Here is a 13,121-nt window from a genome sequence, read left to right as displayed (position 1 = left end):
ACACTCAGAAAACAGAAACCAACTATTATAAATGTTCTTCTACCCCTGTTACTTCTCTTTCCAAAGTAGTACAGGGCTCTCACTCCTGCGGGTCAACATCCCGGTGACCAACACAGCATTTGCATCTGCTTTACTTCCACTTCCCCTGTAGCCTCAGAACAGACATTCTCACAGGCAAAGCACAGACAACATCTTATAAGCTTCAGCAGACATAGCCTCTGTACAGCATGTACAGTCTTAGTTGTACATGAGCTTTGCAATGCATTCCTAACTTTCTCTATAATAACTACTCTTTGATAAAATGTAAGAATTTCAATGGAAATTTTTTCTACTCAAGCACTACAAAATATATTTTTTGTTTTTATTTCTTAATCCTTCTATCCTACTTATTAATTTTTCCTCAGAAGTAGAAACTAAAGACCTGCAAAATGGGAGGGTCATGACCAAGGCTGTGCCAAGAACCTGTGGCAGACTCAGGGCCAGAGGTCTACTTCCTCACACACACTTCACATTGTACACTCATCCAATCAACACCCATGAACTCCGAAAATAAACATTTAACTAAAACCTGCTGGAAATCAAGCACACAGTCAGAATACCATTAGCAGGGCTGTTTCTGCGTACAACATTATCACATCTACCCTATTTCAAACACCTTCCAAACTGGGAAGAAATCAGAGGAGCCTCTATTGCTTTCCAAAGGCAAGGCATCACAAACATGAGGCTATTGAACTCAGTCCAGCAGAACATTTGCCCGCCCAAAAGAGATTTTTCTGCAGTCTTAAAAACAAATAACTTAAGAGCCCCATTTTCACACAACCCTAATAATACTGGGTTTTCCAGTGTTCCTGCTTTCTACACACTATATGAAATCCTGTGGGGAAAGAAACATCTCGCACACCTCTCCTCTCTCCTCCTTTTCTTGCCCCCCTTGCTGTACTTACAGGATTCAGAGTTTTCCAGCACATTCCAGTTGCAGGCTCCATAAATAAATACAGGGTAAAAACTTTGGGGAGCTTGGAGCGCTGCCAGGCTGCCTGGATAACTGGACTTTTTGTGGAGCTGGAAGGGTGTTTTTTAAAGGGAGGGGAAAAAAAAAGCACAGCTTCAGAATCTTGGCTCAGCCTGGGCATATTTCCTCCTAGCTCTGCCTAAACCTCAGCACAAACTGCTGGACGGACAGACACAGCAGTCTACGCACAGCCCGGGAGGGATCCTACTGTGCTCTCCACCAGGACTAGAGCGGAGTGTGGGACCATGCTGATCATCTGGGCACTGGCATTTGCTGGAGTCCTGCAGGAGCGGGAGCTCTTTGGTGAGTGACTACAAGCTTGAAAAGCAGAAACTGCGCTGTGTAAAAGACTTTGGATGGGGGTGAGTGCTTCTTCTATGGGTTTTCTATGAAGGCATCGCAGGTATGTGTCAGAATTCTGCAGGAATATTGCTTTTTTTAGAGAAAAAAACTTTAATTCTGTGCTCTTGAATCTATCCTGAAGGCACATGGCTTTCTTAGAGATCTTTCCTTACTCACGGGAATAGGGAAATAGGCTATCAGTGTATTTTCAGTTGACATGTGCTCCACTCAGTGCCCTGAAACTCCATCATTACTGCTCCGGGGCCTTAACACCACTCACATGAATCCTCCTAGGACTAAGTCCAAACTTCAAGGTGAACAGACAGATCTTCCTTCACTCAAAGCCTCCTTTTTAAATGTTCTGTTAACTGTACTGCATTTTTGTCTTTTCTGCTTTTTGAGATTCTTCAGGCTTCTTCAAATAACTTGAGAGTAAGAAGTGGAAGCACACAACAGCTGATAAATTGTCATCAAAGTTTTACTTATGTTAAGAACAGGGCTGGCCCAACCTAACCTGTAATCACATTTCAGCTGATGGTATGACTGGGAGCTATTCTGTTCAGCTAGTTCCAGTTTTTATAGTCCCCATGCTACCACAAACCTGGCTTCACTGCCTGTTTGCATTATGTGTTTTCTGCTAGCTGAGACCTAGCATCATTCTCCCTCTGCTCAGACTGCCTGACAACATACAGTGTTTGTATTTCAGGGCAGGGCAGTAAGTTCCCATTATTTCCATTACAATCAAAACGTTTCTCAAAAAACTGTTTTGCCCCTTCAGCCCCCAAGTCCCAGGCACTCTTCCTTGCCCTGTCTCCCTCCCATACAACTGGCTTCCTAATGTTTATCTGTGATTAACTGAATTATCAGTTATTATCCAGCAAGGGCACTCTGACTAGTTTTCACCTCAGGAGTACTGTAGGAAAACTGTTTTTGTTTATTCCCTCCCTATATATAAGAAAAAAGGAAAAAATAAAGAGCCTCATCTCAGAACAGCTCCTGCCACAGGGAGGCAGATTTTTTTTTTTTTTTTGGGGGGGGGAGAATTCATGGTCCACACTGGCTGATTTCTTCAAGTGAAGCTGAGGAAGGATTTGAGTTTGTGCCTGCCACAGCCAGGTGCATATCTTAGCTGGCTGGAAGACTTCAGGAAAGTCAATCCTACTCTCCCTTTTCTACTTTTGAGATGAAGAATGCAAGTACTAATTTTATGATAGATCTTTCCCCTGACCACCCTCCCCACCCCCATGATTCATCCATTAGTTTTTCCTGTTTTGTTTGGCAACTGTTTCTCTTAAAAAAAAAAAAAAAAAAAGGTTGGAGTTGGCCAAAGTAGAGCTTATGTTTTAATTCAGCCATTAACAGGAACAGTTTCATGTTCATGGAGTCAGCTTTCAAACAGCTCACGGTGAGAGGTTAGTGTGGGTGTCCAGCTGGGGTAATTACATGCTCCTACCAGGCACCTGCAGTATTTCCTTCCTTGCTGCTACTGCTGGGTTAGTTTGTGAAGTGCTGCTGCTACTAAAACATAACATTTAATATTGTCATATGCACTGGGTCATTCAATACCTGTCCCATTTAAACACATTTCCATTCCTACAAAAAGCTCTGAGCAAATTGCTCTGAGGGTGCAGCATCCCAGCAGCACAATGTCTCCTAGATGTTTATACATGGCAGAGAGGTGATCCGGAGTAAACAATTATCAGGGAATCAGGCTGGGCCCCACAATGTGCTCCAGTTAGATAAGCATACCTAATACTGAGCATATTTCTGGGGAGAGAGCAACAGGGGAGCCTGAGCAGAACCACTGCTGCTCAGTACTGCCCACTGTGGTCTGGTTTGTTTTTTTAAAACAAGTTAATCTGTTTTTAACTGCAAGAAAAGGCAAATCAAGTGTAAGGGAATGTTTCTTCCTCATTCAGCTTACATAGCATGACTTTTCAGAATACTTTGGTATACCTAAGGCTGGGTAGACTCTTAAAGCTTCAGAGTGATTAGGCAACTATAAAGACAATATTCAGCAATCAGAGGTAGGCTACAGTTAAGAAACTGGAGAGGGCAAAAACCAACCAACCAAACTTTCAGTACTGCCTGTTTTTGCATGAAACCAACTGCTTGCATTCTCATAGAGCAGTATTTTGCTCCCAGAAAATTAAACTTCAAAGCCATGTAATTAAATCCATAGTAAAACTCATGAGAGGTACTACCTGAAACCAGCCTGACTCATATTTTTCTACTAATAAGCCAATAGTAATTTAATCTACACCTCATGTAATAGGTATTTTCTTCCCTTCTAGAAGCCTACAGCCACTACTGTCCCCAAATCAAGGAAAGTCTTTGCAAATGTTCATCTTAGAACTCCAACAAGGAAGAATCAAAGTATGTACCCAGACGTAGGTGTGTTTCTTAAAAACACAAGACACCTGAACATAGGGATTTTGCATTGAAGCAAGACCTTTAACAGATTTAACATATTTGTAAAACTCTATGTTCTATTTGGTTGAAACAAATTTATTGAGTTATCTGGAGTTTGTAACCTCCATAGTTAAAGCAAAAGCTATTTTTAAACTCCAGGAAAGTCAGGGGTCTGGAAATACAGGATTCCTGCCGTTCCAGCTGAACTTATAAATCCACCTGATCTGCTCTGGGTGAGGAAATTTTATGTCACATCCATGAATACTGGGATGTAGTTTGTGTGTGTATATATCATTATGCTACTTCTCGAGTGGTCACAGTACATATGAAATGTCTGTGAGAGGAAAACATCTTCAGTCAAGTTCCTAGAATTTTTTAAGTATTAGGACAGAACTGAGAAATTGTCTTTCCTGTACTACTGTATTTATTTCTATGGCCAAATATTATTCACATGCAAACTACACAGCCACAGAGTTGACTAGTAAGTCACAGACTCACCTGACACCCCACTCACCGTGATTGTAGCTCCTATTGCTAAACACACCCCAAAAGCCACATCCTCAGAAGAAATCCTTATCCCCGGATACCAGTGGTCATCTTCAAATTTATGGGTGGCATCAAATATTCACCTCTGTCACCTCCTCCATTCTATAATGGGATTAAGCTCATCCATTCTACATAACTTACATTCTTCATATATGCTACTACATACTTCCTCCTCTTCCTGAAACAGCTCATCCTCCTCTGCATGCACAAGTAACTCTTTCATAGCTACTAGTCATAATTATCCTAGTAATTTGCCTTGGTTTTAAAACCAAACACGTACAGAAATAAATACATAATAAAAGGAAACATTTGTAGCTGAAAACATCAGAATATCCTAAGTTACAGAATGAATAAGAGAAACTTACCTGCAAGCTACGTAGCCCGTCCTTTCTTTCCCTCCGATTTCCTGTAGCCATTTTCCATTGCAGCAGCAAGCACAAGATGTTCTCTGGCTGCTTGCTCAGAAGATCAGCATGTTGTAAATATATTTCAAACCAACAGAGAAATGATTTATTTTTATCTTACTTCCTTTATATAGAAATATACAAAACTTCAGTGCTTCTTACATCCAAAGGAGATTGGAGATTTGACATAATTGGAAACTAATCTTGATGTCTTTAAGAACATCCCCCCAAACTAAATATGACTAGCAGTCTTGGCTTAAGATGGACCTAGGTCTGAAAACATTAATACTGATAAGAGTTCTGAAATTGAATCTTTTCTGTACTCAGTGGCAAGTTAAGCTCACCAACTACTTTTGCAAACTGTAAATTCTTGAGCTAATACTTTAAAGTTACATTAATGTCTTAACCCTGAGTTCAACATTATATATAGATAAGAAACAATTTAAGCAAGGATTGGCAAATCCCTTCAGACACCCATCATACTCTTCCCAGATGAGTTAGGGTCACCAAATGTACCCAAGTTGATAGGTTTTTTTTCCCTGTTGGAACACAAATCCATTATTATCAGCTTTGTTTGTTTTCTTGGTAGAAGCTATCATATCACTTCTTGCTATCTGCTTACAGGAATAAAATGATACTGTTAAACCTAACATAGTACAAACAGAAACACACACCATAGCATGTCTCCTTCAGTAACTATAAACGTTCCCTTTTATTCATCTTCACCTATCACATGATTTCAGGCTTTATATGCCATCTGGTTCCTTTTTCAGTCTCACTTATCTTTCATTTGGCCTGTGGTCTGCTTTATTTTACCTCACTCTCCCTGCTGAGCACACGTGAATTCTCAGTCAATTATCAAAACCACAATGGTCACTGAATGATGCAAAAAAGCTTCTTAATCAACTTTAAGACCAATAGGGAACATTATGGTCACTTAGCTCGACCTTCTCCATAACACAGCCCCAAGAATCCAACCCAGTAATTTCTGCAGCTAGTCTGTAACTTCAGTTTGACTTGTAATGCATCTTTGGGAAACATTCTTACAAAGAATACAAGAAATACAGAAGGTACTTTCAATTACTGACCTGATTCACTGACTTAAACATTTTTATTTTAACATGAATTGGTGTGTTCCAGCCTGCAATTCTGTGATGCTTTAATTTAAATCTTTGTGACACAGGTACATGGACAAGAGTTTGCTTATATGTACAACTAGTGGTCTGGGACCAGACAGAGGAGAGCAAAAACGGTATCTTGTAGAACTTTTATCAGTAAAGTACAAGTTAAAACTGCCCTCTGAATTCTGACACCAATTTCAACATGAGCTGCACACTTATGTTTACATATTATATATGCACACACTAGACACATAATAATCTATATAGGAATATAGATTTAAAAAGCTATTCAGCAATTATATACTTCTATATTTAGTGAAAAAGCAGGTGTATGTATATATCTAGAATTCAGATACTGGCAGGTAACAATCATGTGAACAAGTTCCTGCGTAGAAGAGGAAATGACAACCACTGTACTTCCCTCCACTCAGTAGCAAGCTTCTCGCTTATGAGTCCTGCTTAAACTTCTCACACAAAAGCACTTATGTCTCAGCATCCTTAAATCTCACTCAGAAATTCTGCTTCTCTTCTTTTTCTACTGGTTTCCAATGGTACCACAGCACAGGACAATAGAAACACCCTGCTTTTATAAGCATTATCCACCTGGCATAGAGAACAAGACGTACAAAACAAAGTAAGTCAGAATTTCTAGGTGACTGGAAGCATAAATAAGTTTCATCCCTGCCCTTATATAAATATGAGTAACCATTGTGACCCAGATATACGTCATATTTACATGCAAGGGACTGAATGTTTCCTGTGAACAAGCCCATCCCAAAGGTGAAGGCTGTGGGCTAACAAAATAACCAGGTCCCCAGCAGCATCAAGCTAAAGCTCATAGAACAGCAGAATGCAAGGAATTGCACTGACTAAAGCACTGTCTCCCTGATCCATTGCCCCTTCCTACAGTATTCTATTCTGGCATGGTGGTGAAGAGCACCACAAGCACAAGAGCATCTCTGCTGCAGTGAGAAAGTTGCTAAGCAGGCATGGAGACATAGACCCTGCCTGACAGGGTTTCTTCTGGGTCACAGAATTCTAAGCCACGAAACCCAGGAACTAGAAACAGTATGCTTTTTAAAACAGACTTTTTTTCCTAACTCTTGTCACTCACAAGAGGTATCAGATGTTTTGTGAGACACTTAGGCCTGGACCGTTTGTCAACTTTTTTAGTCACAGCATCACTCCTGTGTTTCTAGGTCTGTCAGATTAGTTGAGACACTTCTCCCCCCCCCCCCCTAAGAAGCCCATTGCAGTCTATAAATTAACAATGCCCCCTCACTGAAAGAAAACAGTCTCGTTCTGCATCAAAAAAGTACCAACCACCCCAAAGAACAGAGCATTACTGAGACCTGTATTTCACAGTGGCTTCCTTCTTGAGCTGTGCACACGTGTACAAAGCAGCATAGTGTTTTGCTAACTTCACAGAAAGTATGGGATTTGTTCTGTTTCAAACAAATCACTCATTGTACCATTTCTGCTTGAAGAGTTCCTTCAAGAATTCAAGATCCTATGTCAGGAAAAAGCAGAAAGGAGCCTCTGCAGTGTCCATTGTGCCATTACACAGTTTGGAAAGGTCAGAGTTTGATGTAGGCAACACGAACAGTTACTTCTGCTTTTCCAAGGGTGACACAGCTATGACTGGAAATACTGGAACAGTGGAAATTCTACTACTCTCTGACAGTGTAATAGAGTTTCTCATTATCACCCTATTGTTTGAGCACAAGAGGTTTGTAGAGAAAGACTGGTTATTGCTTTGTAACCTCCATTTCTGACACAAAAAACAGCATTTCCACATTGCTCTCTCTAGCTGTGGTAAAAATAACAAACAAAAAAAAGTAAGCAGAATTTTTTGAAGAATTTTTTTTCACTTGACTAAGTTACAGAGTAACAACATTCCCAAAATACCGACAAAAACTGTGAAGCAGATGCCTTCTAAGTCGTTGCTGTATTTCAAGTCCTGGTGAGCACTACACAGAGTAAATCTTTGGGATTCTGGGCACACAGCACCACCTGCTGGTGAATGCACAAAAACCCAACCAAGCCTACAAATCAACTACCAAGCATTTTCAAACAAACTGTCTAAAACTCCCCTAAGTCAATTCTTAAATAACACCACACCTAGTACATTAGATCACATTTCTATCCTCTCTTCCTCTCTGTCCTCCAGGATTCCATACCAGCTCACAGCACATACCTGATACCATTAAACTGCAATGGCTACAATCCTTACCAACACGTAACAACCTAACACCTAAACCCTTGACACAGACTTGCCGTTAAGCACTGCATCAGGCTCGAATCACTATACTCACAGAACACTATTGGAAACAGTTACAGTTCTTCCTCCTGTGCTTCTAAGTGCTCATATGAACACAAGCTCACTGCGTGCTCTGGTTTTCTCCATCATAATCAAATGATAGCACAAGTTACTGCTGCTTTCTCATTACTGCAGCCTCTGAAGGTCTCCAATAAGAACAGGACTTAAAAATATAATGCAAAATTTAGCAGGTTTTAAAATACTGGTACTGCTGTACATATGTACATATGTGTATTAAAACCCAAAAGTTACTGAACATTGCACAAAAGCTGTGTAAAGGAAATATGCTCCATTCAAGCACAGACAGCAGCAGGTACTGCTTTTACATGGAGTACAGCCAGAACAAACCGTCCAAAGAACTCACATGTACTGAGAAATAAACACAGCTAAGTGACTGAGATGAGTGATTCTGTACATAATACCGTGAGTGAGTTGGTCAACAAATGGCACTGGCTATACACACTTCTCCTGCTTCTCTTCCCATTGCAAAATCACATGATTATGTGCAAGTTTCTGGCACAATGGAATTACCACGTTGTATCAATTCAGGGTGAAAGTGGACAAACTCAGCTGCTCTTCAATACTATGCTAGTTGCTTCTGAAGAGAATCCCAGATGAACTGATATGTAAGGCAGACCTCTCCAGCACTTAGGTTTTATACTCATAGAGACCGAGCTGTGCAAGAACAAGCTATAAGCTTGCCCTAAATAGAGAAGGAAAACAGGTTGTGTGAAACAAACACAATAAATAAATAGCTGTGATGGCGTTATCCATGACAGTGACACAGGGGAAAGAAAGAAGGGAGAGAGAGAAAAAAAAAAACTGCACCGTCGGTGGCCACGTGGCTGCCTGAGCAGAGTTGGGTGCTCTGTGGGGGCTAAGAACAGAGAAAATAGATGGGTCTACAAGAAAAAACAAGGGCACGATTTGAGGAACAACAGAGAGACAAAGTTTCCAAACCAAGCCAGAAAGCTTACATTAGGGAACTACTGCAGGGAAGCACAGGTGCTGAATCTCCACAGCAGCCCAGAGGGAGTGGGCCTGGCATCCGGTCTGCAGCTCCAACCCCCTGGGCTCCCCAACACAGCATCAACTCCTCAACTGCCTGCATGATGTTCCGATGTGGAATACCAGCATCAAAACCACAACAACAGCAAACAGTCAAAAGAAAACAGCTTGTTCTAAACACCCTTGACAATCTGTATGCCACTGGGAAATGTTCACAACAGTTGGGTATACCTGTATTTACAGGGTAAATCCTGCTTAGGACAGGATACCCTCTGTTTAATAAAGAATGCTCTTTAGCGTGCCAAATACAACTTCAGAAGCCATTAAGGTAAGCATTATTACCAAAATGTTCCTGCTAATTTAACTGTGGCTGTTTTCTCCAGCTGCTGCAGACCCTATCAGTGTGTTACCTGGAAGTCTGGGAAGCTGGTGTCACGAACATGATACAATGCACGAACGCTTAGATATTATTGAAGAGGTAAGAGCTGTAACACTGGTTCCTGGAAAACACTAGACCTTTGTCCCCATCTTTTCACAAAAGAAAAAAGAAGAGGAATGGTGTTTCCATCAACCTTCTTAATTCTGTAGGACAGTATTTGAGGCCCGACTACCTTTTTCAGATGCCATAGTTTATAACTATCCCTGAAACCACCATTACCAGAAACAGACTATCTTGCTGAATTCCAAACAAGTGATTAAACAATCACTGAATTAACAGCTCTTCTAAAAATGCTGGTCATTAATGTAACAAAGCTAAAGCTTATCAAGTTAGCCTGAAACCTGCAGTCTTAAGACATTCACCAGTCCACTGTTCCAGTTTTTAGTAAAAGGGATGACACCCACAAGGATAGAAGCTGGGCTGTGTAGAGTACAGGGAATGACAAAGTATCTTCAACTGTTAGGACAAATTCTTACTGCACCTAACAGCAGCAGTATTTGGTTACCACTGGAATCACCCTAACCCTACACACAAGCCAGCCTTTCACATCTACTCATAATTACACTCCAAAACTAAATGAACAGTGTAACTGGATCATAGGAAAGCTGGAATGTTGAAATGTTTTTTTCCCCAATGTCTTAAGCTCCCACAAGACAGGTGCCCAGTGCTAAGTATGCACAGCTGTGTAGCTGCCAGACTGCATTCTGTTTGTTCCTTTACAGCAGTGCCACTTTTCTCCAGCTCGAGCACGAACCCTCTCTTCTGCCCACCTCATCAACTCCACCCATCCACTCATAATAGTATGGCACAGTAGGATGCCTCTTGCGCTAACACATTTGGTACACAACTCCTTTCATTTGACCCCTTGACTGTCCCCTTCTCCATTTTTTTCTTTTTTTCATTAGAAGGTAATAAAAACTGTGGAGCATCTAGAATCAGAAGTCAAATCACTCCTCAGTATCATCAGTGAGACAACATCAGACCTCCCCATTGCTGCAGGAACCCCACTGATAGACATTTTTGACAGTAAGTATCTAGTGGGATAAAATCTAAGTCAACAACTTTGTTGCATGTGCTATTCCAAATATATAACCTTTCCACATCAGATGAGAAGTAATTCATTGACTCAGTTTAGCACAGCTAAGGCCTTAGTTGAAATATTAGGTTCAGTTTTGGACACGTTGTCAACCACTACTGAAGAGAGGGAAGAAAAAAAATGAACAAACTAGTCAAGGAGCTAGACATAGGAAGCACACAGCAAGATAAACCAAACAATCTCAAGGCTTTCAGGTCCTCTTCACAGGTCCTGTTGATTCTTCAGATTCAGGTGACAAACACAACAAGAAAAAATGCTACTGAAAATACTACAGTTTTAGCCTCTTAAATCCAGTTGCTACGCATGCAAAACCTGCTCCTAGATAAACATTTTCCAGATTAAACCATAATAAATGCCTTGGCTGTACAGAAACACTATAACTATTAGAGAAACTAAAATTTAATTCTACGTCTGAATCTCTGTAAGGGGCAGTTTGTAGGTAAGAAATAACCTATGTCCCTGCAATGACCATTTACTTAAGAAAGTGTCCCAGTGAAGTGTTACAGTAAATTTAAAACGGAAATACCAAGTCAATCTCTGCCTACTTCTAGCACATGTACAGTAAGTACCACTCAGATTTAATCTGCACTGACTACCACCTAGTTCAAGGATTGCAGAGCTCTAGCACCTTCCTTCTGTGCTTCGATGAACCAAACAGAGAATTCTCCTCTCTATAAAGTAACAGCTATCCCATTTTAAATGTTTATCCAGAAAAAATGATCCTAATCTTGTAACCAAGAATAACTATATCACATCATCTTTATACAGATGCCAGCTGAGCACAGCAGAAACTGAAGACAGATGAATGTAACAGGATGGCTGTTACAAACAGTTGCAATTTTGGTCATTTAAAATGCTTCCTGGTGTTTCCAGAATTTGAGTAGATATGTACAATCCTGAACAGTACTTTTCCTTCGGTGTTCTTGTGCTTTTCAATAAAAAGGTTTATTTGCTTTTAAATATCATTTAAAAGCTTTGTATTTTTCAATTTTCAGTAGGCCATATTTAATCAGAAATGCATTTCCAGTACAGCATTCTCTGTAAGAAAATAAGATCAGATAGGGTGGCTGCACCAAAAAGCAGCAAACGTACCTCCCTTAATTCAAAAAGATCTTACCTGGCAACGAGCTGAGTCCTTGCTATGAGAGTAAATTGTTGAAGATACACTCTCAGCTACAATTTCCTCTCAAGATAAAGTTAGATTGTCTGACAAAGTTCAGCTTCCATCACAGTCACATTGCTGAATCTGACTGAAATAAGAATCCTTGTTGCATATCCTTGTAGTTAGGTTGCACAGCCAATTTTTTTTCTGCTAGATTTACACTTTTCAACCTGTCTTGCTGTGGTGACAATGAAACCTCAAGTTAATTCCAACATCCACCTCCCCATTTCAGGGAGGAGGAAAAAAGAAAAAAACAATACCTTCAAGACACAAAATCAGTAAAACACGCAAAGGACAACAGATGGGGGAACAGAAAGGTTTCAAAAAGAAAAAGCATATATACTTTTTTTTAAAGAAAAATGTTTCAAGCTCCTATCTAATTACCTGTTAATCTCACGTAAGCCTTTCTCCCCACTAAATAATGATACTGTTTTTTTATTTTTTCGAAATTTGTTTATGGCTTTAAACGTACATTCAAAACATCTGAAATCTTCCATGACAAACACCAACAACTTTTTCTAAGAATAAAGACCCACCTGGCCTTTACAGAAAGGTGTGTGCACTCGTGTGTAATAAGCAGAAGAGTCTGCACATTCTTGATTAATAAGCAATCCCTTTTAACTGAGCTATCTCTATGCCCCTTCGACTAAAGTTCTTTTTTTAAGCATTTCTATTTCTACATCTCCATTTTGAGAATGGTAAAGATGTCATCAACATGCACAACAAAAAGCAGAGCTTTCAGAAGGTTAGAAGACAGACAGCTTTAATTTTATAATCTCTTCCTAGATATATTTAGATATTTAAGGCACAATCCAAAACCTTAAAGGCATTAACTACAAAACCTCTGCTCAAATCAACATTTATTACTGCCCTGTGACAGCTGCCCTGGTGATAATGCAATGTAGAACAACTTTCTTAGAAACATACAATCAACAAAGAAAACAGAACTCAGCAAAACCTTTTTTAAAAGGTCCTAGCTGGACACAAATGCAAAGTGTCAGTGTGAAACCACCTCTGCTTATAATACATATAAAACTGGCAATAAAGTGGCACATGATATTTGTACAAAATAAAACCTTAAATCATACAATTGTGATTTTCACTCCACAAAACAATCATATTACTTCAGACAAACAAAATAAGCTGAAAAATAACCTGTCATTCATGGATTGTAGAGGGTAATATAAAGAATCCTAAGCAGATGGTATCTAAGCTTGATTTTTTGCGTGTTTTTGTATTTATTACCTAGCAAATAGCTT

The 13,121-nt window shown here is 39.9% G+C and overlaps 1 protein-coding gene across 1 annotated transcript; it reads left to right on the top strand.

Annotated features, from left to right (window-relative positions):
• Positions 1 to 1,092: 1,092 nt before the first annotated feature.
• Positions 1,093 to 11,682, top strand: PLAC9 (placenta associated 9). Its single transcript, XM_065747011.1, has 4 exons — positions 1,093 to 1,315; positions 9,549 to 9,643; positions 10,510 to 10,630; positions 11,469 to 11,682. Exons 1-4 carry the CDS (start codon positions 1,258 to 1,260, stop codon positions 11,477 to 11,479), a joined length of 285 nt encoding a protein of 94 aa, XP_065603083.1. The 5' UTR covers positions 1,093 to 1,257; the 3' UTR covers positions 11,480 to 11,682.
• Positions 11,683 to 13,121: the final 1,439 nt, after the last annotated feature.

The sequence above is a fragment of the Cyrtonyx montezumae genome, unplaced genomic scaffold (genome assembly GCF_038088225.1).
Source record: "Cyrtonyx montezumae isolate F1298 unplaced genomic scaffold, pur_monq_1.0 scaffold_4, whole genome shotgun sequence".
NCBI lineage: Eukaryota > Metazoa > Chordata > Aves > Galliformes > Odontophoridae > Cyrtonyx > Cyrtonyx montezumae.
The sequence above is the reverse complement of the archived record's forward strand: the minus strand, read 5'-3'. Positions and strand labels throughout refer to the sequence as shown.